Source organism: Vidua macroura, chromosome 29 (genome assembly GCF_024509145.1).
Source record: "Vidua macroura isolate BioBank_ID:100142 chromosome 29, ASM2450914v1, whole genome shotgun sequence".
Classification (NCBI taxonomy): domain Eukaryota; kingdom Metazoa; phylum Chordata; class Aves; order Passeriformes; family Viduidae; genus Vidua; species Vidua macroura.
The window spans coordinates 3,388,119-3,415,994 of NC_071599.1; the positions used below are offsets into that span (position 1 = coordinate 3,388,119).

At 56.5% G+C, this 27,876-nt stretch overlaps 1 protein-coding gene across 2 annotated transcripts; it reads left to right on the plus strand.

The window, feature by feature from the left end:
- The first annotated feature begins 4,315 nt into the window (after positions 1-4,315).
- Positions 4,316-27,687, plus strand: CADM3 (cell adhesion molecule 3). Of its 2 annotated transcripts, XM_054001404.1 has the most exons (10): positions 4,316-4,523; positions 16,000-16,140; positions 16,928-17,080; positions 17,544-17,681; positions 19,251-19,421; positions 20,076-20,166; positions 21,306-21,475; positions 22,927-23,037; positions 23,752-23,877; positions 24,551-27,687. In XM_054001404.1, exons 1-10 carry the CDS (start codon positions 4,448-4,450, stop codon positions 24,667-24,669), a joined length of 1,296 nt encoding a protein of 431 aa, XP_053857379.1. In that variant the 5' UTR covers positions 4,316-4,447; the 3' UTR covers positions 24,670-27,687. The 2 variants fall into 2 exon arrangements, with proteins under 2 accessions (XP_053857379.1, XP_053857380.1); XM_054001405.1 differs by lacking the exon at positions 22,927-23,037 and having other exon boundaries at positions 4,322-4,523.
- Positions 27,688-27,876: the final 189 nt, after the last annotated feature.

The window sequence follows — 27,876 nt, forward strand, 5'->3', positions numbered from 1 at the left end:
AAGAGCCTGCACTGCTCTGGAACCAGCTCCAAAACCAGCCTGGCATGCTGCAAGGTGGGCTTGATAGGAAAGGAGGTGCAAGGGTGGAGTAAGCACCAAAATATCTGGCGGGCAGCTGCAGTGAGCAGCCAAAAAGCCAGATGGAATTGTGATTCCTAGATGGAACCACACTCCCTGCCCCCCAGGGCTGCCTGCTCAGGTGAGAGGGATCAAAATGCCACGAGGTGACAACAAGGACGGGAATCAGGGACAGGAACCGCCCCCACGCCAGCAGGGTGGGACACAGCTCGGAGCAGCTCCGTCCCACACACTCCTCGGAGCAAGGAGAGGAGCAGGGAGGCTCCCCTTGGCTCGGTTTTAGGTGGAATTTGGGAATTCAAGTGGCTGGATGCTGCCGAAGAGCAGCCCCTGCTCAGCTCAGCGTGGAGCAGGGAATCCAGGACTGAGGAGTGCCACCAGACAGGAGCAAACACTCCAACCCAGCGTGGGGCTAATGAAGGGCTTTTTCAAGAGCAAAATCAGCCAAGGTATAAAAACAAACAGGGCTGAGCGTGTCAAAGAGGCAGCAGGAACACACGAGGTGCGACAGAGGTTAAAGGAAGTGATTCTGGGCACCGAGGATCTCACAGGGATGCTGGAAGCATCTCCCACGGCTTCCCTGGAGATTTCTGTGCCTTTGCAGAGCCTCCAGGGAGATGCCATCCATGCCTGGGGTGGCATCAAACGTGGTTGCTTAAAGGGAAATGTGTTATGGAGCCCGTTTGATGACTTGGAAGGATTCATTCCAACTTCCAGCCTCGATTCCAGAGACAGCAGGCACTGGAGGGACTGCAAAGGGAAGGCAGGAGCTTCTGGCCTGATCCTAAAAGTCAGGAGATGGGTGGCAAGCCAACAGATCATGAAATTCAGATGATCAGAGAGGAAATTCTCAGGAGCTGTGAGGAAAGAATGGTCAAACAGGTCAGATTTTTGAAATCCGGGGGAGTAGAGGGGGAAGATCACACCTGGCATTGCCCAGGGATTTGGGGAAGTGTTTTATTTCCACATTCCAGCTGGGCCTGGGTGGAAAATGAACCTCGGGGTGGTAAATCCTTCCCCTGAGGGGCTGGGATGGTGTCACAGGTGCCGAGGGCTGCTGTTCCTCACACAGCCAGGTGTATCCCCACACCGGGCACAGCCCTTTCCAGCGGGCTGAGGGATGCTCCAGACGCCTGGGAGGGTCTGGAGGGCTGGGACAGCTCCCGGAGAGCGAGAAGGTGACACAGCTTTGACTCCCGTGCTGTCACCCCGCGACACAACCAGAGACACTGAGAGCGGCTCGGGAAACGGGAGCTGAGGAGCTCCGTCCTCCCGGCTCCGTCCTCTCGGCTCCGTGCGGGGCAGCTCCCGTTGCCGGGGCTCCGGGACGCCTCGGCAGAGCGGCTGCGTGCCACCGGCTCCCCCGGCTCGTTCTCGCTCGCTGCCAGATGCTCCGGGGCTGAATCACAGCGATTTGTTGTGGCGAGCGTCGCCTCGGCACCTGCTGCACGCTGAACACCTCCTCTCCCTCCTCTTCCTCCCTCCTCTTCCTCCTCTGCCCTGCCCGAGTGATGCCGAGTGGGTGCTGCACCCACGCGGGTCGGGGACAGCCGCCCGCGGGCTCCTGCAGGAGGCAGGGAAAGGGTTAAAAGCCGTGCCTGGAGCCCCCGGGGTGTGACAGCGACAGGGGACAGCCTGGGGGGCTCCGGGAGGGGCTCCGAGCTCTGGCACAGCCGTAAGGACGCGGCTCGAGCACGGACATCCCAGGGAGGCTGGGGCATCCCAAAAAAAACCCCAGGAGAGCCAGCGCCACCCAAATCCCCCCTTTCCCATAGGGCTTTTTCTCAGAGCACTTTCCCCAGTGCTGCGTGCGGGGCCAGGAGCCACCCACACCCCCCAGACCTGCCCCATCCCATCCCATCCCATCCCATCCCATCCCATCCCATCCCATCCCATCCCACGGGAGCCTCTCCGTGCTCCAGGAGCCGAGCTTGGCTTCTCTCTGCTGCTCCCACATCCCGGCGCTTCCCGAGCCCTTCTCCAACCGGACAAGGAGCGAAAACCTGGGAAAAGCCTCCCGTGGCCTCACCTGACCCCAGATCTGAGCCCAGATTTGCCCCACGACGCTGTGGCAGTGGCATTGTCACCTCCAGGGCCACGTCCGGACAGCCGGGATGGAGCTGGAGGCAGCGCGGGGATGGGCTGGGACCGGCACCGAGTTGTTCCTGCCTCCCACGGGCGCTTCCCGAGCCCTTCTCCAACCGGACAAGAAGCGAAAACCTGGGAAAAGCCTCCCGTGGCCTCACCTGACCCCAAATTTGCCCCACCGGGCAATTTTAGGCACCTCCAGGGCCACGTCCGGACACCCGGGATGGAGCTGGAGGCAGCGCGGGGGTGGGCTGGGACCGGCACCGAGCTGTTCCTGCCTCCCACGGGCGCTTCCCACGGGGATTGTGACTAACGGAGCCATCCCTGGCACAGCGCCGGTGCAGGAGCCTCGGAGCAGCTCCTCAGAGGAGCCCGTGAGGGGTCGGTGCCTGTGGGAAATGGATTTGTGGAGAGTTCTTAGGTTCATTAGAATAAAAGTTTCTAAAGCGCCTCTCGGTTGCCCCATCTCTGGGTCAGAAAAGGGAATTGTACGACAGGTGCCGACCTGGGGAAGGGCTGCACGTGAACACTCCCACAGGGAGTTAATTCTCCTCGGGAAACGAGCTGGGGATGTTCCCCCGGAGCCCTGAAATCCTGCAGAATTGGAAATGCCTGGGCTGGCATGAGCCAGAGCCCGGGGGTGATGGGTGAGACACGGTTGGGTGAGGGTGGAGAAAGGAGTTGCCAGGGAGATGGCAGGGGACAGCCAGGACTGGACTGGGACTTTTAGGAACTGGCACAGAACGGGCTCCAGCTGCGAGGAGCGTCGTGGGACTGGGTGGGACAAGCTGCAGGGACAGGGACGGTCTGGGCCACGCAGGTGACACCCCAGCACAGGTGACACCCCAGCACAGGTGACACCCCAGCACAGGTGACACCCCAGTGAGGGTGACAACCCAGCACAGGTGACATTCTAACATGGGTGACATCCTAACATGGGTGACACCCCAGTGAGAGTGACACCTCGGTGATATTCCAGTTCAGGTGACTTCCCACTGAGAGCAACACCCCACCACGAGTGGCACCCTAGCATAGGTGACATCCCAGCACAGGCGACACCCCAGTGAGAGTGACATCCCAGCACGGGTGTCACCCTAGCATAGGTGACATTCCAACAAGGATGGCATCCTAGCATAGGTGACATCCCAGCACGGGTGTCACCCTAGCATAGGTGACATTCCAACAAGGATGGCATCCTAACATAGGTGACATCCCAGCACGGGTGTCACCCTAGCATAGGTGACATTCCAACAAGGATGGCATCCTAGCATAGGTGACATCCCAGCACGGGTGACACCCCAGCATCTCTGCTCCGGCCCCTCTCCCTGCCAAGGGGACCGTACCCCATCCACCCAGCTGGGTGACAGTGACAGGGCCCATCCCGGGGACACCGCGAGCCCAGCGGGGACCCGACCCAGCGGCGCCCTGCGGTGGGACCGGTCCCGCTTCCGCCGCCAGACCGGCGAGACCCCCTGCCATGGCGGGGATCCCTGAGGCATCGGCGCTCCGCTCGGGGGCGGGATGGAGACCGCGGGGAGCGCGGGGACCGAGCGGGACCGAGCGGGGACCGAGCGGGGACCGAGCGCGGCCCGAGCGGGGACTGAGCGGGGACCGAGCGGGGACCGAGCGCGGCCCGAGCGCGGCCCGAGCGGGGACTGAGCGGGGACCGAGCGGGACCGAGCGCGGCCCGAGCGGGGACCGAGCGGGACCGAGCGGGACCGAGCGGGGACCGAGCGGGGACTGAGCGGGGACCGAGCGGGGACCGAGCGGGGACCGAGCGGGACCGAGCGGGGACTGAGCGGGACCGAGCGGGGACCGAGCGGGGACCGAGCGGGACCGAGCGGGGACCGAGCGGGACCGAGCGCGGCCCGAGCGCGGCCCGAGCGGGGACTGAGCGGGGCCCGAGCGCGGCCCGAGCGGGACCGAGCGGGACCGAGCCGGGACCGAGCGCGGCCCCGCTCCCGCCGCCGCCCCGCGCGCACCTGCCTCCCGCGGGGAGCCGCGCATGCGGCGCGCACCACCGCGCCTCAGCCCGCGGGGGGGGGCCGGCGGCCGGAGCGGGCGTGTTTACACGGGGGCCGAGGGGGGCGGCATCGGCGCGGCCCCCCCCCCCGCCCTCTCCCCCCTCCCGGTACGAATGGTCTCTTCCTCGCGCTCTATTTAATCCCCGCCGCTGCCGCACCGCCGGCTCCAGAGCGGAGGGAGCAGCGGAGAGAGCAGCGCCCGCCGCCCGCGCTGCGGCTCGGTCGCGCCGGCCCCGCGGGCTCCCGCCGCCGCCACCATGCAGCCGCCCGCCCTCGGCATCCTCCTGCTCATCGCCTGCTTCGGCAGCGCCCGCGGAAACCTCTCCCGCGACGGTGAGTGGCGGTACAGCGAGCGGGCGAAGCTCCCTCCCCGTCCCCGCCGCTCACGGCGGGGGGATGCGGGGAACCGAGCGACAGGTGCGGGGAGCGGCGGCGGCGCGAGCGGCGCCGTTATGTGGGTCAGGCAGGTGCCGCCCGCCCCGCCCCGCCCGGCCCTCGGGGCCCGCCCCGCCGCCGCCTGCGGGTGCGGCTCCCCGGGCGGCTGGCGGGGCTCAAGGTCACGGCGGCGCCGGTGCTGCCCGTCGTGTCCCCCCATGGCCGCGGCGGAAGGTTCCAGACAGGCCCCGGCGGGCGGCGGCGCTCGGCCCCTCCCGGCGCTGCCCGCGGAGAGGGGCGGGGGGCGGATGGAGAGTCCCCGGTGCGGCGGAGCCGCCCCGCCGCGAGGGTGCCGGAGCTCGGCAGTGACACACGGAGGGGGACAGACACCGCGGAGGGGCGGATGGAGCCCCCGGGGGAGCGGCGGTGACATCCCCGCCGCGGTGGGGCGGATCCCCGGTACCTCCGGTGGGAGCCGCCTCCCCGGGATGGGCGGGGGGCTCGGCAGCGGCGGCCGCTCCCCGTCCCGCCGGGATGTGCGGGGCGCGGCGGAGCGGGGCTCGCCAGACAAAGGGGGTTCACCGGCGGGGGTGATTTCTGTCGGGGCTCGCCGGTGGCAGCGCCGCGCCCCCCGTCGCTGCGGGTCCCTGCGGGGTGGCCCCGGTGGCTCGGACCCGCCATCCCTGTCTGACTGCTGGCGGCTCCGTTTACCGTGTCGGGAGTCGTCTGTGACAGAACCGATGCTGCTGCTGCGTGTGTTTGGGTGGGGAGGTGCAGCCGCCGGCCGGGGGCTGGGCTGGACCCGCCGTGCTGTGTTCTGGGGGTGCTGGGGGGGCGGCTGGCGGTGCCTCCGGTCTCCATCCGCATCCCTGCGGCCCATCAGGAGCAGGGAGGGGGTTCTGGAGCAGCATCGAGGGTCCCGAGGGCTGTGCGGGTGGGAGGTGACACGGTGGGGACAAGGGCTGAGCCCGCAGCCCCCACGGCTCCCCCGCACCCATCTCTGTTGCTGTCACAGCCTCTGGGGGCTGGTGGCTGCGTTCCCATCCACGAATCCCAGGATTTGTTCTGGTTTTGGCCACGGTCCTCCCACGGGCACCTGAAACAGTCACTTGGGTGTGGGTGATGCTCAGCCCCACGGTGTGGGGACACCCTGGCAGCCCCAGTGTGGGGGTGCTCAGCCTGTGGGGCTGGGGATGGCCGAGCATCCCGGGAGGGGAGGTGGCTGTGACTCGGAGCTGTCCTGGGACAGGACGCAACCCGGATGGTGACACTGCAAGATTTCCTCCTGGGCTGGCCTCTGCTGTGGCCCAGCCCTGGCCACCAGTGGCAGGGTCCAGCACAGCTGGACAAACAGACCCCCAAAAAAATCCCTCAGGAGCAGAGGAGATGCTTGGAAAGAAGTTGTTGTGTTTTCGTGGTTGGTGCCTCATCCTGGAGCCCCTGAGCCATCCCAGCGTGACATCCCCTCCTTAGCACCTGTCCTGGGGAGGGATGGAGTCTCCTCCTTGGAGAACATTCCTCCAGAGCTGTGGATGGCTCCACTACAGCCATGGCAGGGTGTGGAGGAACCCCTGGAAGCCACCCAGGCCCTGCTCCTGCACAAGAGGGCCCTGTCTGAGCTCTTGGCTGCCGTTGTGCTGCTGTCGGCACATTCGGCTGTTTGGGCTGGTGCGTGGTTGTCCTTGTGTGAGGATCATTCTCTCTCTGCAGGGTTATTCCACTCATGAGTTGTGTAACCCTTTTGTTTGGACAATGCCCTGGGAGGCCACCACGGGGCCAAAACCAGATGACTTGGGGCTTTTTTTTTTTCCCCTGGGGCATTGGAGGACATAGGGAGGTTTGCAGAGAGGCAGGTTCAGGCCACTGTCCCTGTTCTGCAGGGTGGTTTTGTCTCTCTGGAGCTGCTGGAGCTCTCTGCTTGCCCAGGCCATCCAGAGAAGCTCCCTCTATCTTGGGGAGATGCCCTGCTGTCTGGGGAGCAGCCTCCCAGCCTGTCCTGCCCGTGTGGGATGGGGTCTGGCAGGCTGGGAGAGGCTGAGCTCCCACGGGGCTTTTGCCATGCCCAGCCTCTGAGCAGGTGACATCTGCAGGTCCTGCTGGAATGTGGGAGAGCCCAGGGGCACGGTGGGGTGGTGGGAGCCTAGTGCTGTCTGGAGCAGCAGAATTCTTTGCTTGGTGCTTTTCCCCAAGGAATGTGTACTTTTCCCCCTTCCCAGTGCCATTAGGGCTCTCCCTATGCTCCCAGTGCTTGTGCCAGCAGCAGCCCTTGGCTCCAGAGCTGAGGAAGCGGTGACAGCCCTGGTGAGGCACGAAAGGGAGGGAGGGCGACCTCTCTACATCACTCACTACCTGCTTGGCCTGATTTTGGATGACTTGGATCAGCTGCCTGGGGGAAAGGAGCTGTTCCAGGGCTGGGATCAACACTCAGCCGGAGGAGGGGAGGGAGCAGAGCATCCCTGTGCAGGCAGCCGGCTGGAGAGCATGGAATCCACCACTCAGCTGTCTGGCACAACGCGTTAGGCTCAACAGGCAAGGCTGGATTTTAGGACAAAGCCTGGGATCAGGCTCTGCGGAGGTGCCCAGACGGTGAGGGATGTGCTGGCACCACAGCCAGGACAGGAATTCTGCCGCTGGCCTGACAATGCCGTGGGGTTTGGCATGGCCAAACCTCTGTTGGTGCTGTTTGCTGGGTGCCTGCCTGGCCTGCAGGCTGGAGGAGAAATCCCAAAGGAATGGGGCCATGGTGCCGGAGCACGAGCTGAGCAACCCCAGGTGTGGGTACCCATCCTCCTCTGGAGGGAAAAGCACCCTGTTTGCCCAGGGTTCCCTGCCTGGGAGGTCTCCTGCCTGCAAGATGCTGCCTCTTCTCCCTGTGCCTGATGTTCTCGCCTCCCCAGGGGTGTTGGGATCACCGCAGGAACCGGAGGCGGCTGCATCTGGGGAGTCACCTCGGCGCTGGCACGGCAGCCGTGCAGCCAGATGGAGGGAGATGCAGCAGAGCTGTTCCTGTTTGTTTTCCCTGCCTTGGTTCCTAACCTTGTTTTATGCCAATCCAGGCTGTCTCATGCCCATCCGGGTCCCTGCAGGAGAGGAGCAAGGCAGGATGTGGACGCGTGTCGAGGTGGTTTTGGTGGTGGGAGCTGGGAGCTTGGTGGGCTCTGCTTGTGGTGTTGGGCTTGGTCTCCTGTGCCAGTGTCTGGCCTGGCACTGCCTGGTCTCCACCTGAGCTGCTTTCCCAGCCCTGCTGATGCCTTGGCTGTGCAGGTGCCCCAGTGCTGGTTCTGCACAGATTGAGTGGAGTGGAGTCCTTGTTGCTTTGGCTCTTTGGTGGGCCCTGGAAGGTGCTGCCAGCTCTGTGACACCCCCACAGTCAGATGGATCTGCTCCTCCTCCTCCTCCCAGTTACTGGGTCAGCTCAGCTTGAACCATCTGGTCCAGTTCTGGCCCCTCTGCTCTTGGCTGGGTACTGGCAGCCAAGACCAGCAGAGCCTTCATCGGGTGGTGATGCTGGGGTGGGAGTGACCTCTCTGGTGCCCCAGCTCCTCCACCCACCTGTGAGGGGCTGCGATTCTCCATCCCCCTCCCAGAGAGCTTCTCTTCCTGCCGGGGCTGTCCCCGGGGGAGGATGGGGAGCCAAGGCAGCGTTGGAGGCAGGAACGCTCCGTGCTGTGTTTGGGCAGCCCCGGTGCCAACAACACCAACCCAGACAACCCAAAGGCAGCCGGGGACAGCGGAGGGAGGCGGGGAAGCCGAGGCTGTGAGGAGGGACGGGCATGAATGTGTTTAACCATTCCAGTCACCTGCCCAGTCACGCTCCGCCTGCGCCGGGATGCGGCCGAGGGCGCAGGACCGCGGGCAGGTGTTGGATGCTGCGGCTCCCGCGGAGCCTCTGCGGTGTCTGGACGTGCTGGAGGGTGGCAGGGCTGGCAGCAGCAGCATTTTCCAGGAGTTTGGCTGGGGAGCAGCTGAGCTGTGTCCCTGCAGCATCCCGGGAGCTGCCCCATCCTTGGGTGATGCTCCAGGCGGTGCTTGAGCTGCAGATGCTTTTCCTCACCTCCAACACCTCAAACGGCGTTTGCTGACAAGCTCAGCTTTTCCAGACTGCTGCTTTCAGGCTGGGATTTCCAGGGAAATGACTTCTCACACTGCTGGTCCCGAGTGGCCACTGGCAGGGAGAGCAGCAGGTCCCTGGGCCAGGTGCTGCTCAGAAGACAGGACTTGCTGGGACCCCCACAGACCCTGGGGAGATGTTCCAGAGCTGGGATGTGCTTTGGGGTGTCTGCACCGGTGTCCAGAGCTGCAGGTGCTCCTTCTCCCTCCTGCTGCCACCAGGATCCTGCTCTGCTACTCCTGCCCTGAAGCCACGAGGAGATGGATCCAGGAGTGCTCCCGAGGTGCTCCAGCCTCAGCTGCTGCTGCTCTGAGCTTCCCTGAACATCTGCACCCTCGTGGCACTCCTGGAGGCTCCATTTTGCCTCTCCAAATCTCACCAACTTTGGGTTCTGTTTTTTTTTTTCTTTTTTTGTCTCCCTGTGGTTCTGGGCATTCCAAAAGGGACAGAACACTCTGCAGCAGAGGTGACCTGCTGGGCCACAGCTGGTGTGGAGCACATTCCTGGCCTTTGGGATGTGGGGAGTCTCCAGGACCTGCTGGAATGGCTGGAGCTGTCTTAGGGCAGGTTTAGGTTGGATATCAGGAAAATGTTCTTCCCCCAGAGGGTGGTGGAGCACTGAACAGGCTCCTCAGGGAATTATCACATTCCCAAGGCTGCTGGAGCTTCAGGAGAGTTTGGACAACGTTCCCAGGCACAGGCTGGGCTTGTTGGGGTGTCTGTGGATCCTTTGCCACTCTGGCCACTCCACGATTTTATTTCTGGCAGGTCGGGAGGAGGCGTTGGCTGTGCTGTCCCCCAGGGGAGGAGCAGAGCTGTCAAGGCTTCCCCATCCCTCAGCTTCGTTTAAAAATAAATATACTCTCACACAACCCCCTGTGGTTCATCCTCGGGCACCGGGGGGTGCCAATTGCTCAGGACACCGGGGTCGAGGTTCAGGGCCACCAAACCCCGTGCCAGGGCATCCAGCTGGGCTGAGACACCTCGTTGGGCAGGGAGATCCTTAAAACAGAACTGTCAAAGCACGGAGCTCGTTCCCTTGGCAACAGTCATGTTGGAGATTGGCCTTAGGGTAGGAGCTAAAAACCCACTCAAAAATAAGAGTTCTCAGCTCCTGGCTGGCACACTGGGGGAGGGTGCTGGCACAGGGGTCACCCTGCCCCGTGCCCCGGGGTCTTGGGGGAATTCTCTCCTTTTGGGGCCCCTCGGGGAGCTGTGACATCGGGGAATGCTGGCAGGGGATTTGGGGTGGCTCAGAACTGGGGGGGTTTTCCCTGTGCTCGGCCCCCTCTCAGCACTTAGGGTGTGACGAGCTGGCTCTTGGCTCTTCTGCGCAGCTCTGAGCCTTGGGGGGGTGGCAGGAGACCCCAGGAGCTGTGGGGTGGCCTTGGAAGGAGGTGATGCTGATGTCCTGGGATTTCCTGAGGATGCCACTGCCTTTTCCTGAGTGAAGAGAGCACCAGCCTGGTGTGAACGTGGAAATGGGGCCGTCCAAGGGGTTCCCCTGATCCCATCCCAGCTCCCCTCTGGCCCTGGGGGTGCTGGGAGAGCAGGTGGGGTTAGGGAGGAGGAAGAGGAGAGGAGAAGCTGCAGTGAGGATGGAGCTGGAGTCACGCTGGGAATGTCGGCTCTGAGAGCATCCAGCCAGGGCTGGAGGAGGAAGAGGAGGAGGAGAGGAGCATCCTGTGGTCCCAGAGCACTTGGAACCAGCCTCTCTGGAGCTGCTGATTAATGCTAATTGCTGGCTGTGTCTCAGCTGCTGAACCCTGGGCAGTGTCACCAGCAGCTCTTGGCTGTCCCCTGGGCAGGTGTGGCAGGAGGTGACAGTGTCCCCCTGGGCACAGAGGTTTGTGGGGTCACACCAGTGCCCCTCAGGCTAGGACCCTGCCCTGGGGGCTGCTGGGGACCATCCCCGTGCTGTGGGAGACCCCAGGGTTCAGAGCAGGTGGTGATGAGAAGCTGTGGTGTCTCTTGCTGTGTCCCTTCCCAGTAATGCTCATTTATTGGGAAATCCTCTGGAATTAGGGGTTTGGGGTGAGGGTATTTCATGTGGGAAGGTGTGCAGCCCCTGGAGTCAGGGAATGCTCATTTACAGGGAAATCCTTGGGAATTTGGGGTTTGGATATTTCATGTGGGAAGGTGTGCAGCCCTTGGAGTCAGGGAATGCTCATTTACAGGGAATTCCTCAGGATTTTGGGGTTTTGTGGTGATGGGGTTTCATGGGAATGTGGGAAGGTGTGAAGCCCCTGGAGTCAGGGAATGCTCATTTACAGGGAAATCCTCTGGAATTTGAGGTTTGGGGGTTTCATGTGAGAAGCTGCATCCTCTTGCGGTTCCCCTTCCCAGAAATGTTCATTTACAGAGAAATCCTCTGGAATTTGGGGTTTGGGGTGAGGGGGTTTCATGTAGGAAGGTTTGAAGCCCCTGGAGTCAGGGAATGCTCATTTACTGGGAAATCCTCTGGAGTTTGGGGTTTGGATATTTCATGTGGGAAGGTTTGAAGCCCCTGGGGTCACAAGGAGTGGATCCCATCCTGCTGGAACATTGGGATCCCCGGTGAACCTCTGGCTCTCACAGGTCCCATCACCCCTGTCCGTGGCACAGCCAAGCACACTCAGGGCTGGGTTTCCCAATTCCAGGGAATGTTTTCATCCCTGTGCCAGTCCCTGTCACCAAACCCTTCACCCTGTGGGAGGGAGGGAGTGGCTGTGGGGGCTGGAGGTGTGAAGGTGGGAGCTGCCAGAAGGAACCTGAGGCACCAGTGGAGTTTCTGGATGGATTTATCCCTGTGAGGAGAACAGGAACACCCTGAATTCTGCAGCTCCTGCGTCCTGCCCGTACCCACACACAGGGATGTCTGTTGGAGTCCTAAATGCTGAGAATTTCAACTTTCTGACCCCAAAGAGAACACTGTGTTTTACCTGATCCCACGTGGAGCCCTGTCCTGGATCAGCCTGGATCCCTCCCACCTCCACCTTTCACTCCGAGCCTGCTCCAGCATCTTCTCCCTGCCTGGATCTGTATTTTGGGGATAGCCTGGGTGGATCCCAAGGGACATCTGGATGCCAGTGGACTGGGGAAGGAACCAGCCCTGGAGCTGTAGGAGGAGCTCCCAGAGGGATGGGATGTCACTGTCACAGCACCGAGGTGGAACGGAGGAGATGCACCCAAACAGGAGCAGGTTTCCCTCTCCTGGGAAATCTGGAGCTGCTCAGCTGCCTGGAATTTGAGCTCTGGCTATTCCAGACTGTGGATTCACACCCTGCAAAAATCAGCCTGCAAAAGGATGTGCACAGCAGATGTCTGAGGTTTCCTGATCCGTGAGTTCAAAATTCCCACCCTGCCAGGGCTGATTCCTGCAGGAAAAGTGGGGATGGAGCTGAGGAGGGAATTCCTGGAACACAAAGTCCTCGGAGAGGAGAAAAAGGAGCCTTGGAAAACATCTGTGCCCATGGGGATGAATTGGATCTTTGTGATGCTGAACCCGGAGTAAATGGGAAAGAAGGAGGGAAATGAGAAGGGTTTTTTTTTTTGGGAAAGAAGGAGGGAAATTTTGGGAAAGAAGGAGGGAAATGAGAAGGGTTTTTTCTGGGAAAGAAGGAGAGAAATGAGAAGGGATTTTTTTAGGAAAGAAGGAGGGAAATGAGAAACATTTTTGGGCCGTCACTATGAACCAGAGGCATTGGAGGGATTGAAGCAGTGGGTGGTTTTCCCTGGGGTTATTTCTGCCCCAGAGATGCTTTCCTAGCCTGGAAAAAAATCTGGGATGGGGTGGACACTCCTTGGAGAGGATCCTGCAGCTCCAACCTCGTCTCCCACATCTGCTGGGCCCTTGCCAGGCCTCTCTCCCTGCTTCCCTGAGGGTGCTCTAGGTGAAGAAAAACTTCTCATTATTTATCTCTAGCAGGTGAAGCTGCTCCGGGCAGGCAGTCACTGTGGGATAGGGACACTCGTTGTTGGATGGGACAGTCCCTGCTGGATGGGGACAATCACTCCTGGATGGGAACACTCGTTGTTGGATGGGGACAGTCACGGCTGCATGGGGATGGTCATTGCTGGACGGGGACAGTAATTTCTGGCTGAGGACAGTCACTGCTGCATGGGGACACTCTTGTTGGATGGGAGCAGTCACTGCGGGATGGGGACAGTAATTTCTGAATGGGGACACTCCCTGTGGGATGGGGACAGTCCCTGCAGGATGGGGACACTCACGCTGGGCTGCAGGAGCAGTAGAGATGTCAACATCATTTTTCTCCATCATTTTTCTCCATTATTTTTCTCAAACGTTTTCCCCCACATAAATATGAGTGCAGCCCCTGTGTGAAAATGCCTGGCTCTAATTAATGAAATATTGATTTTTCTGGAGTTCCAGATTTTCCCTGGCTCCGCTGCACAAACCAACACGGGCAGCAGCTCTGGAGATTTTTTGGGGTGGTTTTGGGGTGGCTCTGACTGGTCCCGGAGCTGGGGCTGGATCTGAGCCCTCCTGTGCCAGGCCTGGTCCCTCTGGATGGTTCCAGGGAGGGGTGGCAGTGTCCCCAGGCTGCCAGGAGGCCTTGCTGGAAAGAAGTTCTCCCCTTATAAAAAAACCAAACAAACAAAAAATATTTTAAAAATATAAAATTTATATAAATATATATTTAAAATTATATACAATATATATTTGAAGTATCGAAATATATATAAATACACAAAAGTATCTAATATATAAAATATATTAAATATGTAAAATATATATTAAAATATATTGAAAATATAACATATCTATAAATATAAAATATATTAAAAGAGAAAAATATATATAAAATATATTAAAAGAGAAAAAACATATAAACTATATATAGTTTATATACATATAAAATATATATTTATAGAAAAAAATATATGAAATCTATATAAAATATTTTAAAATATATAATATATAAAATATCTATAAAAATATAATATATTAAAATATATATTATAAAATCTATATAAAATGATATATAAAATATTTTAAAATATATTACATATTTAATAGAAATATAAAAAATATATTTTATATATATATAAATCTTTCCAAATATCTATATATTTCCACTGAAAAGAACTTCTCCATCTCCCTGAGCAGGGGCTGGAGGGGGCCCTGAGGGGTCCCTGCAGCCCCCAGGCCGTGGCAGTGGCACGGAGGGGCCGAGGGGACAGTGCCAGCCTGGCAGGTGGCAGCAGCCTGAGCTGGCAGCGCTCGCTGGCACGGGCAGGGCGGATGCTCCCGGAGTGCCCAGCACCTGGCACAGCTCTTGGTGCCAGCACAGCCCCAGAGCTTGGCTGCAGAGGGGTGGCACCCAGGGGACAGTCCCTGCTCCGAGGCCCCTGGGCTGGGCTCAGGCTGGTGCTGCTGCGTTGGAATTATTTCTTTCTTTGGATTGATTTCTTCTTATTTTTATTTATTTATTAGAATTATATTTTATATTTCAGTATATATATTATTCTATTTGTGAAATCATTGTTATTGTTATTTGTTTTTATTATTAAATTTATTTTTATAGAGGTATTATTTCTTTTATATATATATGTTATGTTTATATATATAAAGATATATTTATATATTTATGTTTATTAAACACACACATTATATATATATATATAATTTTGATTGATTGATTTATTTACTCATTATTTATTTCTTTCTTTGGGAAGGAATTCCTCCTTTCCAAGAGTGGGCAGGCCCTGGCACAGGTGCCCAGAGCAGCTGTGGCTGCTCCATCCCTGGCAGTGCCCAAGGCCAGGCTTGGAGCAGCCTGGGACAGTGGAAGGTGTCCCTGCCATGGCAGTTGTGGCACCTTTAGGTCCCGTCAAGCGAGGATGGAAGTGGTGATGGGGATGAAGGGATGCTGGGAATGGTTTTAATCCCAGTTTGAGGCTTCTCTGGAAGTCCTGGCCAGGGAGGGACTCATGGAATGCCAGGATGGTTTGGGTTGAAGGGACCTAAAGGTGCCACAACTGCCATGGCAGGGACACCTTCCACTGTCCCAGGCTGCTCCAAGCCCTGCCCAGCCTGGCCTTGGGCACTGCCAGGGATGGAGCTGCTCTGGGCACCTGTGCCAGGGCCTGCCCACTCTCACAGTGGGGATTTCCTTCCTAAAAATTCCTTCCTCGGCTGCTTCCAGCACAGCCTTTCTGGATTTTAACAGGAAAGCTCAGCAGCCTTGTCCTGCCTCCTGCAAAAGCTCCTTCCTGAGCTTTGAGGAGTTTTTGATGGGAGCAAAAGGATAAATTTCCCTTCACCTTGTGTGTGGAAAATGAGGAAATTCAAATTCAGGTGCTTCCAGCCCTCTCCATTTGCTGGGCCTGGCGATTGTGCCGTGTCCCCCTTGTCCCTCTGCAGCTCCACTCCCTGGCACGGCAGCTTCCCAAAAATATCTGTCCTTGGGCCGGTGGGGGGTTATCTGATCCTGGAGCTGCTCTTCCCTGCCCTTGGGCTGCTCCAGGAGCCCGAAGGAAGCGGAGGAGGATGAGGAGGAGCTGAGGGAGGAAAGAAAGAGAAAACAATTTCTATTTCTGCTCCTTGTTTTCCCGTGTGGAATGTGTTTGGAGAATTGTTTACCTGGGGTGATTGCTTGATTGGATTCTGGTGAGGATTGTTTGACCCTGATGGCAAATCAGATCCACCTGTGTCTGGACTCCAGAGAGGGTCACAAGTTGTGAGTTGGTTAGAGATGGTAGTTAGAACAAGTAGGTTTGTAGTTTGAGTATCTCCTTTAAATAGTATATTAATGTATTATAGCATAGTTATAATAAAGAAATTCAGCCTTCTGAACTGGAGTTGGACATCAGTATTTCTTCCCACTGGGTTCACCTGCATTTTACAATAGGGGTGGCACCTTTAGATCCCTTCAACCCAAACCATCCTGGCATTCCATGAGTCCTTCCCTGGACAGGATTTCCAGAGAAACCTCAAACTGGGATTAAAACCATTCCCAGCGTCCCTTCATCCCCATCACCACTTCCATCCATCCTTAAATGTGGGATGCTCTGCAGGGATCTGCTCCTGGCAGGATCCTCCAGCAGCTCTGGGGCCATGCCTCTGTCCCTGTGAGCTGCCCTGGGGACAGCAGTGTCCCCTGTCCCCGTGGGTGCTGCAGGTGGGGTGGCAGGAGCCATCCCAGGCCCACTCCCTGCTCAGGAATGGGGCAAAACCCCCCTGGTTTTTGGGACAGGGAAAAAATCCCATCACTGCAGAGGGACGGGGACAACACAGAGCTGTGCTCAGGTGGCTTTTGGGGACGCTGCTGGAGGGAGGTGACACCCAGGACCCCATTAATTCCCCTTTTCCGTGTGCAGAGAGCCAGCCCACAACGTCGGATGAGACCGTGGTGGCCGGGGGCACGGTGGTGCTCAAGTGCCAGGTGGAAGACCCCGATGACTCCTCGCTGCAGTGGTCCAACCCTGCCCAGCAGACCCTGTACTTCGGGGAAAAACGAGGTACAATCCCAATTCAAGGGAAAAATCCCAATTCGGGGTAAAATCCCACAGTTGAAGAAAAAGGAGGTAAAACCCCAGAGCTGGGGAAAAATGAGGTAAAAATCCCACATCTGGGGAAAAAAACGAGGTAAAACCCCAAGTCAAGGTGAAACCCCACAGCTGGGGAAAAAAGGAGGTAAAATTCCAACTCAAGGTAAAATCCCACAGTTTGGGAAAAAGGAGGTAAAACCCCACAGCTCCAGGATGGAGCCACGATGGGGTGGGAAATGGATTTGTAGAAAATTCTCAAAACCTAAAAGAAGGCTCACATAATGTGCATCTGTATATAAACTTTGAGATAAAAAATGATGATTCAGAAATATTATAGAATGGGACAGACATTGCTGAGAGAGAAATGGAACTAGAAACAAGTTTTAAAGGGTGGTTTTGTAAATATTTAGAGAAATAGAATTATGAAAGTAATTTTAGATGATTGGCTTTAAGGTATTTACAGCATGGTGTGGCTAAAGCTGATAGGCCAAGAAGTGCTTATAGTGTATTCTTAATTAGGAAATAATTAACTTCTGATTGTGATAATGTGAATTATAACATCTGTATGTCTCACCCTTCAAATGAGACTAAAAATAAGTTTTTAGAACACCTCTCAGTTGCCTCACCTCTGGGTCAAAAAAACAATTTAGTCCAACACAAGGGGACAGCAGAGCGGGTGACTCCCTGGTGCTGCCACCCCTGGGAGCTGGTGATGGGTGGGGTGGTGGCACTGAGCCTGTTGTCCCTTTGCCCCCAGCCCTGCGGGACAACAGGATCCAGCTGGAGAGATCCACCCCCAACGAGCTGACCATCAGCATCAGCGACGTGGTGCTGGCCGACGAGGGCGAGTACACCTGCTCCATCTTCACCATGCCCGTGAGGACGGCCAAGGCCCTGGTCACCGTGCTGGGTAGGACACGGGGACAGCCCTCAGCTGTGCCACTGTGGCTAAAAGAGTTCCCTCTGTTCCTAAAGTCCAGGCTGTGCCATTCTGGCTAAAAGAGTTCCCTCTGTTCCTAAAGTCCAGACTGTGCCACCTTTGCTAAAAGATTTCCCAGTGCCAGGGGCAGGTTTTGGAGTACCAGGTGCAGAATTTGGGATACCAGGTGCAGAATTTGGGATGCCAGGTCAGGCTTTGTGGTTTCAGGGGCAGGATTTGGGGTTCCAGGAGCCAGGATTTGGGATGCCAGGTCAGGATTTGGAGTACCAGGGGCAGGATTTGGGGTGCCAGGTACAGGATTTCCCCGAGGACAGAATTCCACAACCACCCCATCAACAGCTCCCAGATCCCATCCCTGTGTGCGTGTCACATTTTGGGGTGGCACTGCACGCCCAGCTCCCAAATTCGTGATTTTTGCCCCCTCCTCCTGCAGGAATCCCCCAGAAGCCCCAGATCTTCGGCCACGAGCAGCCCATCGATGAGGAGAAGGTGGCCCGGCTGCTCTGCCGCTCGTCCGGCAGCAAACCCGCGGCGCAGCTGCGCTGGAGGAAGGGCAACAGGGACATCAAGGGTGGGTGGCGCTGTCCCGGGCGGGGACACCGCGGGGGTGGCGTTGTCGCCGTTGGCAATGGAGGGTGGCGCTGTCCCGGGCGGGGACACCGCGGGGGTGGCGTTGTCGCCGTTGGCAATGGAGGGTGGCGCTGCTCCCGCTTTGGGGATGGTGAGCGGTGTGGATGAATGTCAGTGGTGGAGGTTGGGAGGATTTGGTTATGGAGCAAAGGTGATTGCAAGGTTCGTTGTTAGGAGATAATGTATGAATTTGTTATAATATATAACATAACATAATATAACGTAACATAAAACATAACATAATATAACATGAAGTAATATAATATAACATAACATAACATAATGTAATATAACATAATGTAACATAACGTAACATAATATTGTATCATGTAATATAGTGTAATATAGTGTAATATAGTGTAATATAATATAGTGTCTTAAAATATTTTATAATATAATATAAATGTAATTATATAGATAATATATTATCATGTATTATGTATATAATCTATAATATATTAATATAATATAGTACAAAATTATAATATAATATAATCATTCTAAAACTAGAATATATAGAATATATAATATAATGGTATATATATAATATAATTATGTATTGTATTATATATAATATATAATATTATATAGTAATATATAATAATATATTATATATCATCCATAACTTTCTCAATTAATATATAACTTTCTAAACTAATACAACTTTCTAAACTAATAGAGAGTTGCCACAGAATTTATTTTGCTTTTCTAACTTACCACCTTTACTTAACTCCTGCTGCACTGAGGATACTTTTATCCAAAGGCTTCTGTCTCCCTTGTACACATATGCTTCTGTTATAACTTCTAAACTCCTAGTTTATTCCATACATTATGAACCCTTCACCCTCTTATCTATAGTTTCTCACTTATTTAAAGCATATTCTCACTCACTTACAACTCTAGAAATATAAATTAATTATTTTTCTTCGTAATGTCTGTGTATTGTATTTTTACAATTATAATAATACAGTTGTAATACAATTATAATGGAGTTATAATGCAGTAATAATACAGTTATAATGCAATTATAATGCATTTGTAATGCAGTAATAATACAATTATAATGCAGTTATAATGCAGTTATAAGGCAGTAATAATGCAATTGTAATGCAGTTATAATGGAGTAATAATGCAGTTAAAATGCAGTTATAATGCAGTTATAATACAATTATAATGCAGTTATAATACAATTATAATGCAGTTAAAATGCAGTAATAATGCAGTTAAAATGCAGTAATAATGCAGTTAAAATGCAGTAATAATGCATTTATAATGCAGTAATAATGCATTTATAATGCAGTTATAATACAATTATAATATAAGTATAATACAATTATAATTCAATTACAATACAATGACAATAATATTTTTACAATATTTCCATCAATCCCAGCTTCTCCTGCAGCTGCAGCTCAAACCCTTCCATGTCTCTGGAAGTTTCCGTTTTTCCCTATGCCCACAGAGCCAGGGCTGTCCCTGCTCCAGCTGTGACTGTCCCCTGTCCCCACAGACTCGGGCACCGAGGTGGTGGAGGACCCCAATGGCAAGACCTTCACGGTGACCAGCAGGGTGGAGTTCCGTGTCACCAAGGAGGACAACGAGGTCGAGGTCACCTGCACGGTGGACCATGAGTCCCTGCAGAACTCGGAGAGGTCGACCACGCAGAAGCTGCAGGTCCACTGTACGTGGGAGGGGACATTTGGGGTGGGATGGACCTTCAGGAGACCCCACACCGGTGGTCTGGTGTGCTCAGGGACATGCAGCCATCGTGGTCCTGTCCCCCTCAGGGCACAGTGACACTTCCCCTGCATGGTGACACACACACACCCTCAGCTTCCCACCCCTGAACCCAAATCCTGCTTGTCCCCATCTCCAGGGGTTTCCCTGCTCCACGTCCCCCATCCTGTCCCCATTCGCCTGTTCCTGTTCCGTGTGCTGGTGATGGAGTGGGGGACATGGCAGCACCCCCCAGGTGCTGTCCCCACCCCTGGGTGTTGTCACCCTCAGCCCTGCACACCCAGAACCGGCCCAGGGGTGGGATTTGGGGTTCCAGGTGTGAGATTTGGGGTGCCAGGGGAAGGTTTTGGGGGTCCAGGGACAGGATTTGGGGTTCCAGGGGCAGGATTTGAAGTGCCAGGTACGGGATTTGGGATGCCAGGTGCAAGATTTGGGGTGCCAGGGCAGGATTTGGGGTGCCAGGATAGGATTTGCGGTGCCAGGGCAGGATTTGGAGTACCAGGTGCAAGATTTGGAATTTGAGGTGCAAGATTTGTAGTGCCAGGACAGGATTTGGGGTGCCAGGCCCTCACCCCACTGTTTTTCTCCCCCATTCCAGACAAGCCCACGGCGAAGATCGAGCCGCACCCGCAGTACCCACGGGAGGGGGAGAAGCTGCAGCTGCAATGTGACGGGCAGGGCAACCCCATGTAAGGCCTTCCTCCCCTCCCTCCTCCTCCTCAGGCCTCCCCTCCCTCTGCCAGGTCCCACATCCCACGCCAGGAGGTGCTGGCTGGGTTTGGGGTGTCCCTGTCCCCGGGGGGTTCCATGAGAGCAGACAAAGCTGCCTGTCCTCTCCTGGAGCAGCGGATCCACCCTGGCTCGTCCCTAAATTAAACATTTCCCCCTCTGTGTCCCCGGGTGATGCCTCAAGGAGCTGGAAACAGATGGATTTAAGAGGAATAAGGTGAATTTTTCTTGAAATGCCATCAAAAACCACAGCCTGGCAGTGCCCAGATGGCTCCAAGATGGCAGCAAAAGAGGGCTTGGTCACGAGATCTCACATTTTGATAAGTTTTAGTCTAGTTTGTAAGTTTTAGTCTGGTTTGTAAGTTTTAGTTTAGTTTATAAGTTTTATTTTGGTTTATTTGCATATAGGAGTTAATTGTCCAATTAATAGCTTCAAATGATGAAGTTTCATCCTCCTTGCTTGCTTGCCCTCCTCTTTTCATGTTGTTTATGCTTTGGAACTGAAGTTTTGAAGAGATTGTCCTTGAGTCTCCAGTTTTTGAGTTTTATTTTGGTTTATTTGCATATAGGAGTTAATTGTCCAATTAATAGAAAAACCCCAAGGAATCAGCTGACCCCATCCCGTTCCTATAGGATTTTATCTTCCCCATCCTGTGAAAAGATCCCAGTAACATTAATAGAAAGCTAAACAGAAAAATAGAAAAATTTAAAACCCAGGGTATTAGTTTATGCCCATCCCATTCCTATGGGATTGTTTTACCTTGTTTTACCTTGTTTTATCACCACCCTGTGAAAAGATCCCAGTAACTTTAATACAAAGCTAAACAGAAAAACAGAACAGGAACCCTAAAACCCCAAGGAGCCAGAACATAAATCCTGAAACCCCAAGAAGCCAGAACAGAAACCTTGAAATCCCAAGGAATCATTTTATGCCCATCCCATTCCTATGGGATTTTTTCTTCCCCACCCTATGAAAAGATCCCAGTAACTTTAATACAAAGCTAAACAGAAAAACAGAGCAGAAAACCTGAAACCCCAAGGGGCCAGAACAGAAACCTGAAAGCCCAAGGAGTCATTTTGTGCCTGTGCCGTGTCTCAGCCCGCAGGAATTCCTCTGGGAGAAGGAGGGCAGCGACGCTCCCCTACAGCTCAGCTCCGACAGCGTCCTCATCTTCCCCTTCCTCAACAAGAGTGACAGTGGCACCTACGTGTGCACGGCCACCAGCTCCATGGGCAGCGTGGTGGCCAAGTACAACCTGGACGTCAGCGGTGAGTGTGGCTGCAGTGGCCAGCTGAAGGGGCACGGGGGGCACTGCATCCTGTGTGCCCAAAAAGTGTCACCCTGACACCTGTGGATGAGGGCACGGGGGGCACTGCATCCTGTGTGCCCAAAAGTGTCACCCTGACACCTGTGGATGAGGGCACAGGAGGCACTGCATCCTGTGTGCCCAAAAGTGTCACCCTGACACCTGTCCTGGGGTGGGAAGGGGCACATGGTGCTGTCCCCTGACTGTGCTCTGCTTGTCCCCATGTCCCTGTGCCATGTGTCACACATGGACCAGGGCTGTGTGTGTGTGTCCCCATGTCCTGTGTCACATGTGGTTCAGGGCCGTGTGTGTGTCCTCATGTCCCCATGCTGTGTCACAGGTGGGACAGGGCTGTGTGTGTCCCCATGTCCCCATGCCATATGTCACACATGGAGCAGGGCTGTGTGTGTGTGTGTCCCCATGTCCTGCTGTGTCATACGTGGGACACGTGGCTCAGGGCTCTCTGTGTGTTCCCATGTTCCCATGCTGTGTCACACGTGGCTCAGGGCTCTCTCTGTGTCCCCATGCCGTGTCACACGTGGTTCAGGGCCATGTGTGCTGTGTGGTGCTGCCAGTGCCCACCCCTGGCTGCCATCCCGGCTCCCTGTGCCCATCCCAGCCCTTTCCCACACCACATGATCCCGTTTCCCTGGGATTTTCCCTTGCATTTGGAAAATCCAAAAGGTTCCTGCTGTCCTCCCTCCTCCTCTCTCCATCTCTTTCTCCCAGCCTTGGACTTTCCCTGTTCCACCTCTTCCCTTTCCTGCCTCCTTCCCCTGCAGTGGCACCTCAGTGGCACTTTGTCCCCTGTGTCCCCTCCCTCAGCCTGCCCGGAACGAGCCCCCAAATGCCCCCAACACTGTGCAGTCACTCCTGTGTCACCCTTGTGTGTCCCCTGTGTGAGCACCCAGAGCTCTCTGCACCCATCCAGGAGCTCACCCCGGGTGCCTTGTGCTGTCCTTGAGAGGTGCCACCCACTGTCCCTTGCCCACCTGGTGGCACCACCCCTGTCACAGCAGATGAGCTCCATATCCAGGCTTGGTGGAATTCCCACTTTTGTCCCTAAAGCCACTCATGTCTCAGGGACTGGGAGCCACCTCCATGCCCAGCTGAGCCCTCCAGTTTGCCCACCTTGGTGCCACCCCTGCCCAGCACCCTGTGGTCCCCAAGGACATGCACAGCAGAGTGCAGGTGACACCTCACCATGGGTGACACCACGAGGCTCCCTCAGGAGGTAACCAGGGACACACAGGAGATGGGAGAAGATGGCCACAGCATCCCAAAGGTTGGTGGCAGAAGCAGAGGGACCCGTGGGGTCACAGATGGACCCGCTGAGGGTCGCTCAGGGCTCTGTCACCTCGCTGGCCCTTCGTAGCATTGATTCGTGTCCTGTGTTTTTGTTGTCCTCCCCAGATGTTCCCCAGCTCCCCACCCCACACGTTCACTCCACTCGGGGCCCTTCCCAGCCCATCTCTCATGCTTCCATGGCCTCCGCTCCATCCTTCACTCCAGCTCCCATCCAAGGTACCGTAAGCTCCTTTTCTGTCTCTTTGTGGACCCGCTGCTCCCCAGCCCGGCCAGAGAAGCTCCACAGGAGGACGGTGGCCCCGCCTGGCCTGGGGACAGCCCTGCCAGGTGGCTCCAGTCCCTCGGTGTGTGTGGATTTTGGCGTTTTCCACGAGGAACTCTGAGCAGTAGCTCCCTGAGCTGTCCCTTGTCCTGTGTGTCCGTGTGCCGTGTTGTCCCTCTGTGCTGCTGCCTCCCCTGTGTCTCCCCTGCCTTGTCCTTCCCAAATGTGGCTCTGTCCCCACACTGAGCTGATGGGGCACAGCGAGAGGAGGATTTGCTGTCGTGCCCCAGGGCTGGCACGGGATTCCAGCTGGAAATGGAATGTCTTTTCAGTGCATTCCCCATCCAGGACAGGACGTGGCTGACTCGGGACCACCTCTGGGGTCCTGCTGTCCTTGGAGTGCCATCACCTCTCGGGGTGTAGCCTGTGGCCGTGCCAGCCTGCATGTCCCCTCCCACCCAAAGCTCATCCTTCCTTTTTGGGGCCAAAACCCCACTGTGGAGGATGGGATTTCCCCTTTGCTTCCCCTGTTCTCGCTGCCAGGACCCACAGCAGGACGGAGCTGCTGGCACAGAATGGAGCTCCTGGTGGGGAGCAGCAGCTTCTGCTGCCCTGCAGGGTCTCACTCAGCTCCTTCTTGTCTCTTTTCTCTCCCCCTGCTTGGGCAGATGCCAGCCCGGTGCCCTCGACCTCCAGCACCTACCACGCGATGATCGGCGGCGTGGTGGCCGTCATCGTCTTCCTCCTGCTCAGCCTCCTCATCGTGCTGGGACATTACCTGATCAGGCACAAAGGTATGGCCTGGGGGGGTGCAGGGGGGCTCGAGGAGCCCTCAGGGGTCTCAGGGCAGAGGTGGGGGGGGAGGGAGGCAGCTCCTGGTCCTGCCTGTGGTGTGGGGATGTTAGGAATGTCCCAGGGAATGTGGGGGGAGGCAGCTCCCACCCCTGTTCTCCATCTCTGCTCCGCACCCACTGTCCCAGGATTGTCCCTGTCCCCATGTCCCCCATACCTCCTCCCTTTTCCTGCTGCTCTCTCTGCCTTCCTCCTCCCCCTCCACCTGCCCTTTTCATACCCAGCAGGTTTGTGCCCATGCCCTGGGGACACAGTGACACCCCGCCATCGGCCACCCCCGGTGCTGATGTGCGAGTAGAGCCCCCCACCCTGCTCTGGGGGGCAGCTAGGACCCCCTGTTCTCCAGGAAGGGTTTGGGGGGGGTGGTCAGGAGCCTGACTGGCACTGGTCACTCTACTTTGGACACTGCCCAAAATCCTGGAGCACCCCAGTGAGTCTGCATCCTATCCCATCCCATCCCATCCCATCCCATCCCATCCCATCCCATCCCATTCCCATCCCAGTGACTTCTCCATTGCAGCCAAGCACAGCGGAGCCCTCCAGGCACCGTGGTTGTGTGGGAGGGGGCGCTGGCAGAGCCCCCTGTGACCCCAAACCCTGTCCCATCCTCTCCAGGCACGTACCTGACCCACGAGGCCAAAGGCTCGGACGATGCTCCGGACGCCGACACCGCCATCATCAATGCTGAGGGCGGCCAGGCCGGCGGAGACGACAAGAAGGAATATTTCATCTAAAGGTGTCAGAGAGAGAGAGAGAGAGAGAGAGAGAGAGAAAAATGGAGCCAAGAGAACCCCGATGGCAACGGCAACCAGACCACAAACCCCACAAAACCCAACAGATTTTCTCTGGCGCCCGGCACGGGCGGACAGACGGACGGACAGAGGGATGGCGGGACAGAGAGCAGGGAGAGCCACCGGCCTCGAGGCGCTGCTGACGCTTCTTGAACTTGTACAAATCCTTCACTCCAACAGCGAGAGCCCCGGCCCCGTTTGCTTGCTTGCACCTCCATCCCCATGCCCCGACCCCACAGATCAACCCGTGAGTGAGCGACTTCTTCCTTCTTCCTTTGGACCTTTTTTTGCTTTGGTTTCGTGGCTGCTCTTTGCTTCGGGCCCTTGGTTGGGGTGTTGGGCTGGGGTCAATGTAGCTCTTCCCTTTGTTTCTCTCCATTTTGGTTTCTTTGATATCCAAGGATAAAATCAGCTCTGGGTTCCTGGGGCGAGCTTGGGACCCTGGGTGTCCCCATTTGTCGCCTCCCATGGTGGGGGGTGACTCCAGCTGGGAGCAGAGCGAGACCCTGCCCCAATTTTATCCTTGGTGGTTCTTGTGGAGCAGTGTCCATGCGGGAGCAGAGCTGTCCTCGTGCAGTCAGTGTGTGAAAGGGAGTGAAAGTCCCGGGTGGGACCCCCAGAGAGACCAGGAGCCCCCACAGCTCCCTGGTCCCACCCCAGCGGGAGGGGGGAGGGCTGAGATTTATTTTGAGGGGGCAAATCCAGAGGAAAAGCCCCCGATTTTTAAAAGTTTTCTTAAATTCTCTGATTGGAAATGCCAATTTTAACCATCTATTGAGATGTTCAGTGCAGGAGGCAGCACCCTCGGGGCTGGGGCTGCTTCCCTGGGACCCCTGGAGCAGGGGTGGGGCTCTGCCAGGGTCTTTCTGCCCCTCTTCCCTCCCCAGCCCCTTCCCAGGGCAGGGATGAGCTTGGAAAGGGCTGATTTTCTTCTTGGCTCTGAGAACCCCAACCAAAACACCTGGATTTGGGGTCTGGGGAGTTTGGGGTCGCCATGGAGGCTTGGTGGGGGGTTCACCCTTCCTCCTTGCCCTTCTTCCTGCCTCTTTCACCTTCACTTCCAAGACAAAACCAAACACCTTTCCCCACCTCTCCAGCACAGCCCCAGCTCGCCCCCTCCCCAAACCAGGCACCCGCGGGATGGGGCTGCTCCCCCTGGCATCCTTTGGGCACCCCCAGCCTTGGCATGAAGTTTCCTGGGATCTCACATCCCAGTCTGGGCACGAGAGGGGTTGCAGGAGATGCCCTTGGGCTTGGAACCCCATGGATTTGGGGTTGTGTGGAGGAGGGGAGCCCTTTGGGAGGGGTAACCTCAGCTGGGAGGTCACCCCAAGGATTTGGGGTCATTTGGAGGATGAGGGGGCCCTTTAGGAAGGAGGTGGGGTGGGGAGCCTCACCTGGGAGGTGCAGGAAGAATTTTATCACCTCTTCCACAGGGCTGGAAGTGTCACCCCCCCAAACCCTGCCAACACCTGGCACCTGTGTCACCTGTGGGAGCACGAGGGGGGCTCAGGTGAGGCAGAGGAGGCCCAGCTCGGTGCCACACACAGGTGGCAGCGAGGGATGTGACACTGGGGACACTGCAGAGGTGACCAGGCTGCCGTGGCTCAGCTGTGTCAGGAGCAGTGCTGGCACTGGGAAGGAGCAGGACACGGAGTTTTTGAGGTTTCCTTTGCTGGGTACAGCCGTTTTTGGGGTGGTTTTCCTCCTTCCCAACCTCTCAGAGTGGGGGATGCCCCCAGGGCAGCTCTGAGCTCGGGCTGGGGGATGAATCCCGGGGCTGCCAACACCCGAGGTCTCCAGGACTGAGTAATTCCTGCAAATAGAAACACCCAGATGTGTTCTCGAGCAGAATTCCATCTCCTGGGGGGGCTGGAGGGATCCCACGCAGAGCCAGGCGCAGGGATGGCAGTGGGGTGGGTGGTCCCTGGGGCAGGGAGGTGGGAGCTGCCAGGGACAGGGAGGCTTTTCCCTCTTGGAATTCAGTTCCTGGCTGGTTCTGCCGCTCCAGAGCTGCTCCAAGGGCTGATGCCTGGGAGAACAGGCTGGATGGGTGATTTTGAGGTGGTTTTGGTGGTTTTGAGGTAGTTTTGAGGTGCCACGTGCTCTGGGGTGTGGCAGGGCAGCCCGGGGAGCTGGCAGGGACATGTGGAGGTGTCACCTGGCCCAGTGTCACCTGGAGGTCACAGAGAGGGGCTGGGAGGGCTCAGAGGTTCCATCTGAGGCCACTTCTGGCAACGGGAGCCAAAGGGTTTGGTGGAGGTGGGAGCAGTGGAGGAGATTTGTGTCACACCTAGGGGTGACAGCGACACCGGGTCACACCAGTGTGGCCGTGGGGTGACAGGGACCCTCCTGACCTAGGAGGATTCTGGGTGGAAGCTGTGACAAGGACATTCCATGGTGAAGCCACCTGGTGACAGCAAATCCCTGACCCTTTTGGGGTCACTGTGTGGATTCCTTGGGGGTAACGGACACCCCATGTCACAGAGGAGCAGGGGCTGGGTGGCCGGGGGATGACAGGGTGGGGGTGGCCCCGTCCTTGTCCCCTTGGGGGTCGGTGACACCGTGTTACAGCTACGAGAGGTGTGAAACCGCACACGGGGGAGGGTGGCACCGTGTCTGGGAGAGCCCAGGCCACCACCCCGTCCTCAGGGGGTCCTGTTGGTGGCCCCACATCCACCCAGTCACGGGGTTGGGTCACGAGGAGGATTTGGGACCCCCTGGGAGGCTGCGGCCGCTTCCCGGCCGGCACTGAACTCTCAATAGACACGAAAGCCATATTTTGGGGAGCTCTGGAGAGGCCGGGCGGGGGGCAGAGGCTGGGCTGTGTTGTTGTGCTGTGTTTTTTTTGTCTGTACATAAAGGGAGCCAACGACCGTCGATGTGACTTTATAACCTTTCTAATATCCTGTGCTAATCTTGGAAAATAATCCTATAAATATATCTGGATTACACACGTTACCTGCCTGGTTCTCTGCATTTGGGGATGGGGGGGGGGGGTCGGGGAGAGCTGGCGGGGGGGGGGGGGGTATGGGACAGGGTGACAGAGCTCAGCCCCCCTCAAACATCTCCTGAGCCCCCAAACCTCCCACGTGGCCCCCAGACCCACCAGAGTCACCCTGATCCTGACCCGCAGCACCTCTCCCCAAA

Coding starts and splice junctions, on each gene's coding strand:
- CADM3 (XM_054001404.1), top strand. CDS start 4,448: ATGCAGCCGCCCGCCCTCGGCATCCTCCTGCTCATCGCCTGCTTCGGC. Junction 17,081..17,543: donor GGCCCTGGTCACCGTGCTGG/GTAGGACACGGG, acceptor CTCCTCCTGCAG/GAATCCCCCAGAAGCCCCAG. Junction 19,422..20,075: donor GCAGAAGCTGCAGGTCCACT/GTACGTGGGAGG, acceptor CCCCCATTCCAG/ACAAGCCCACGGCGAAGATC.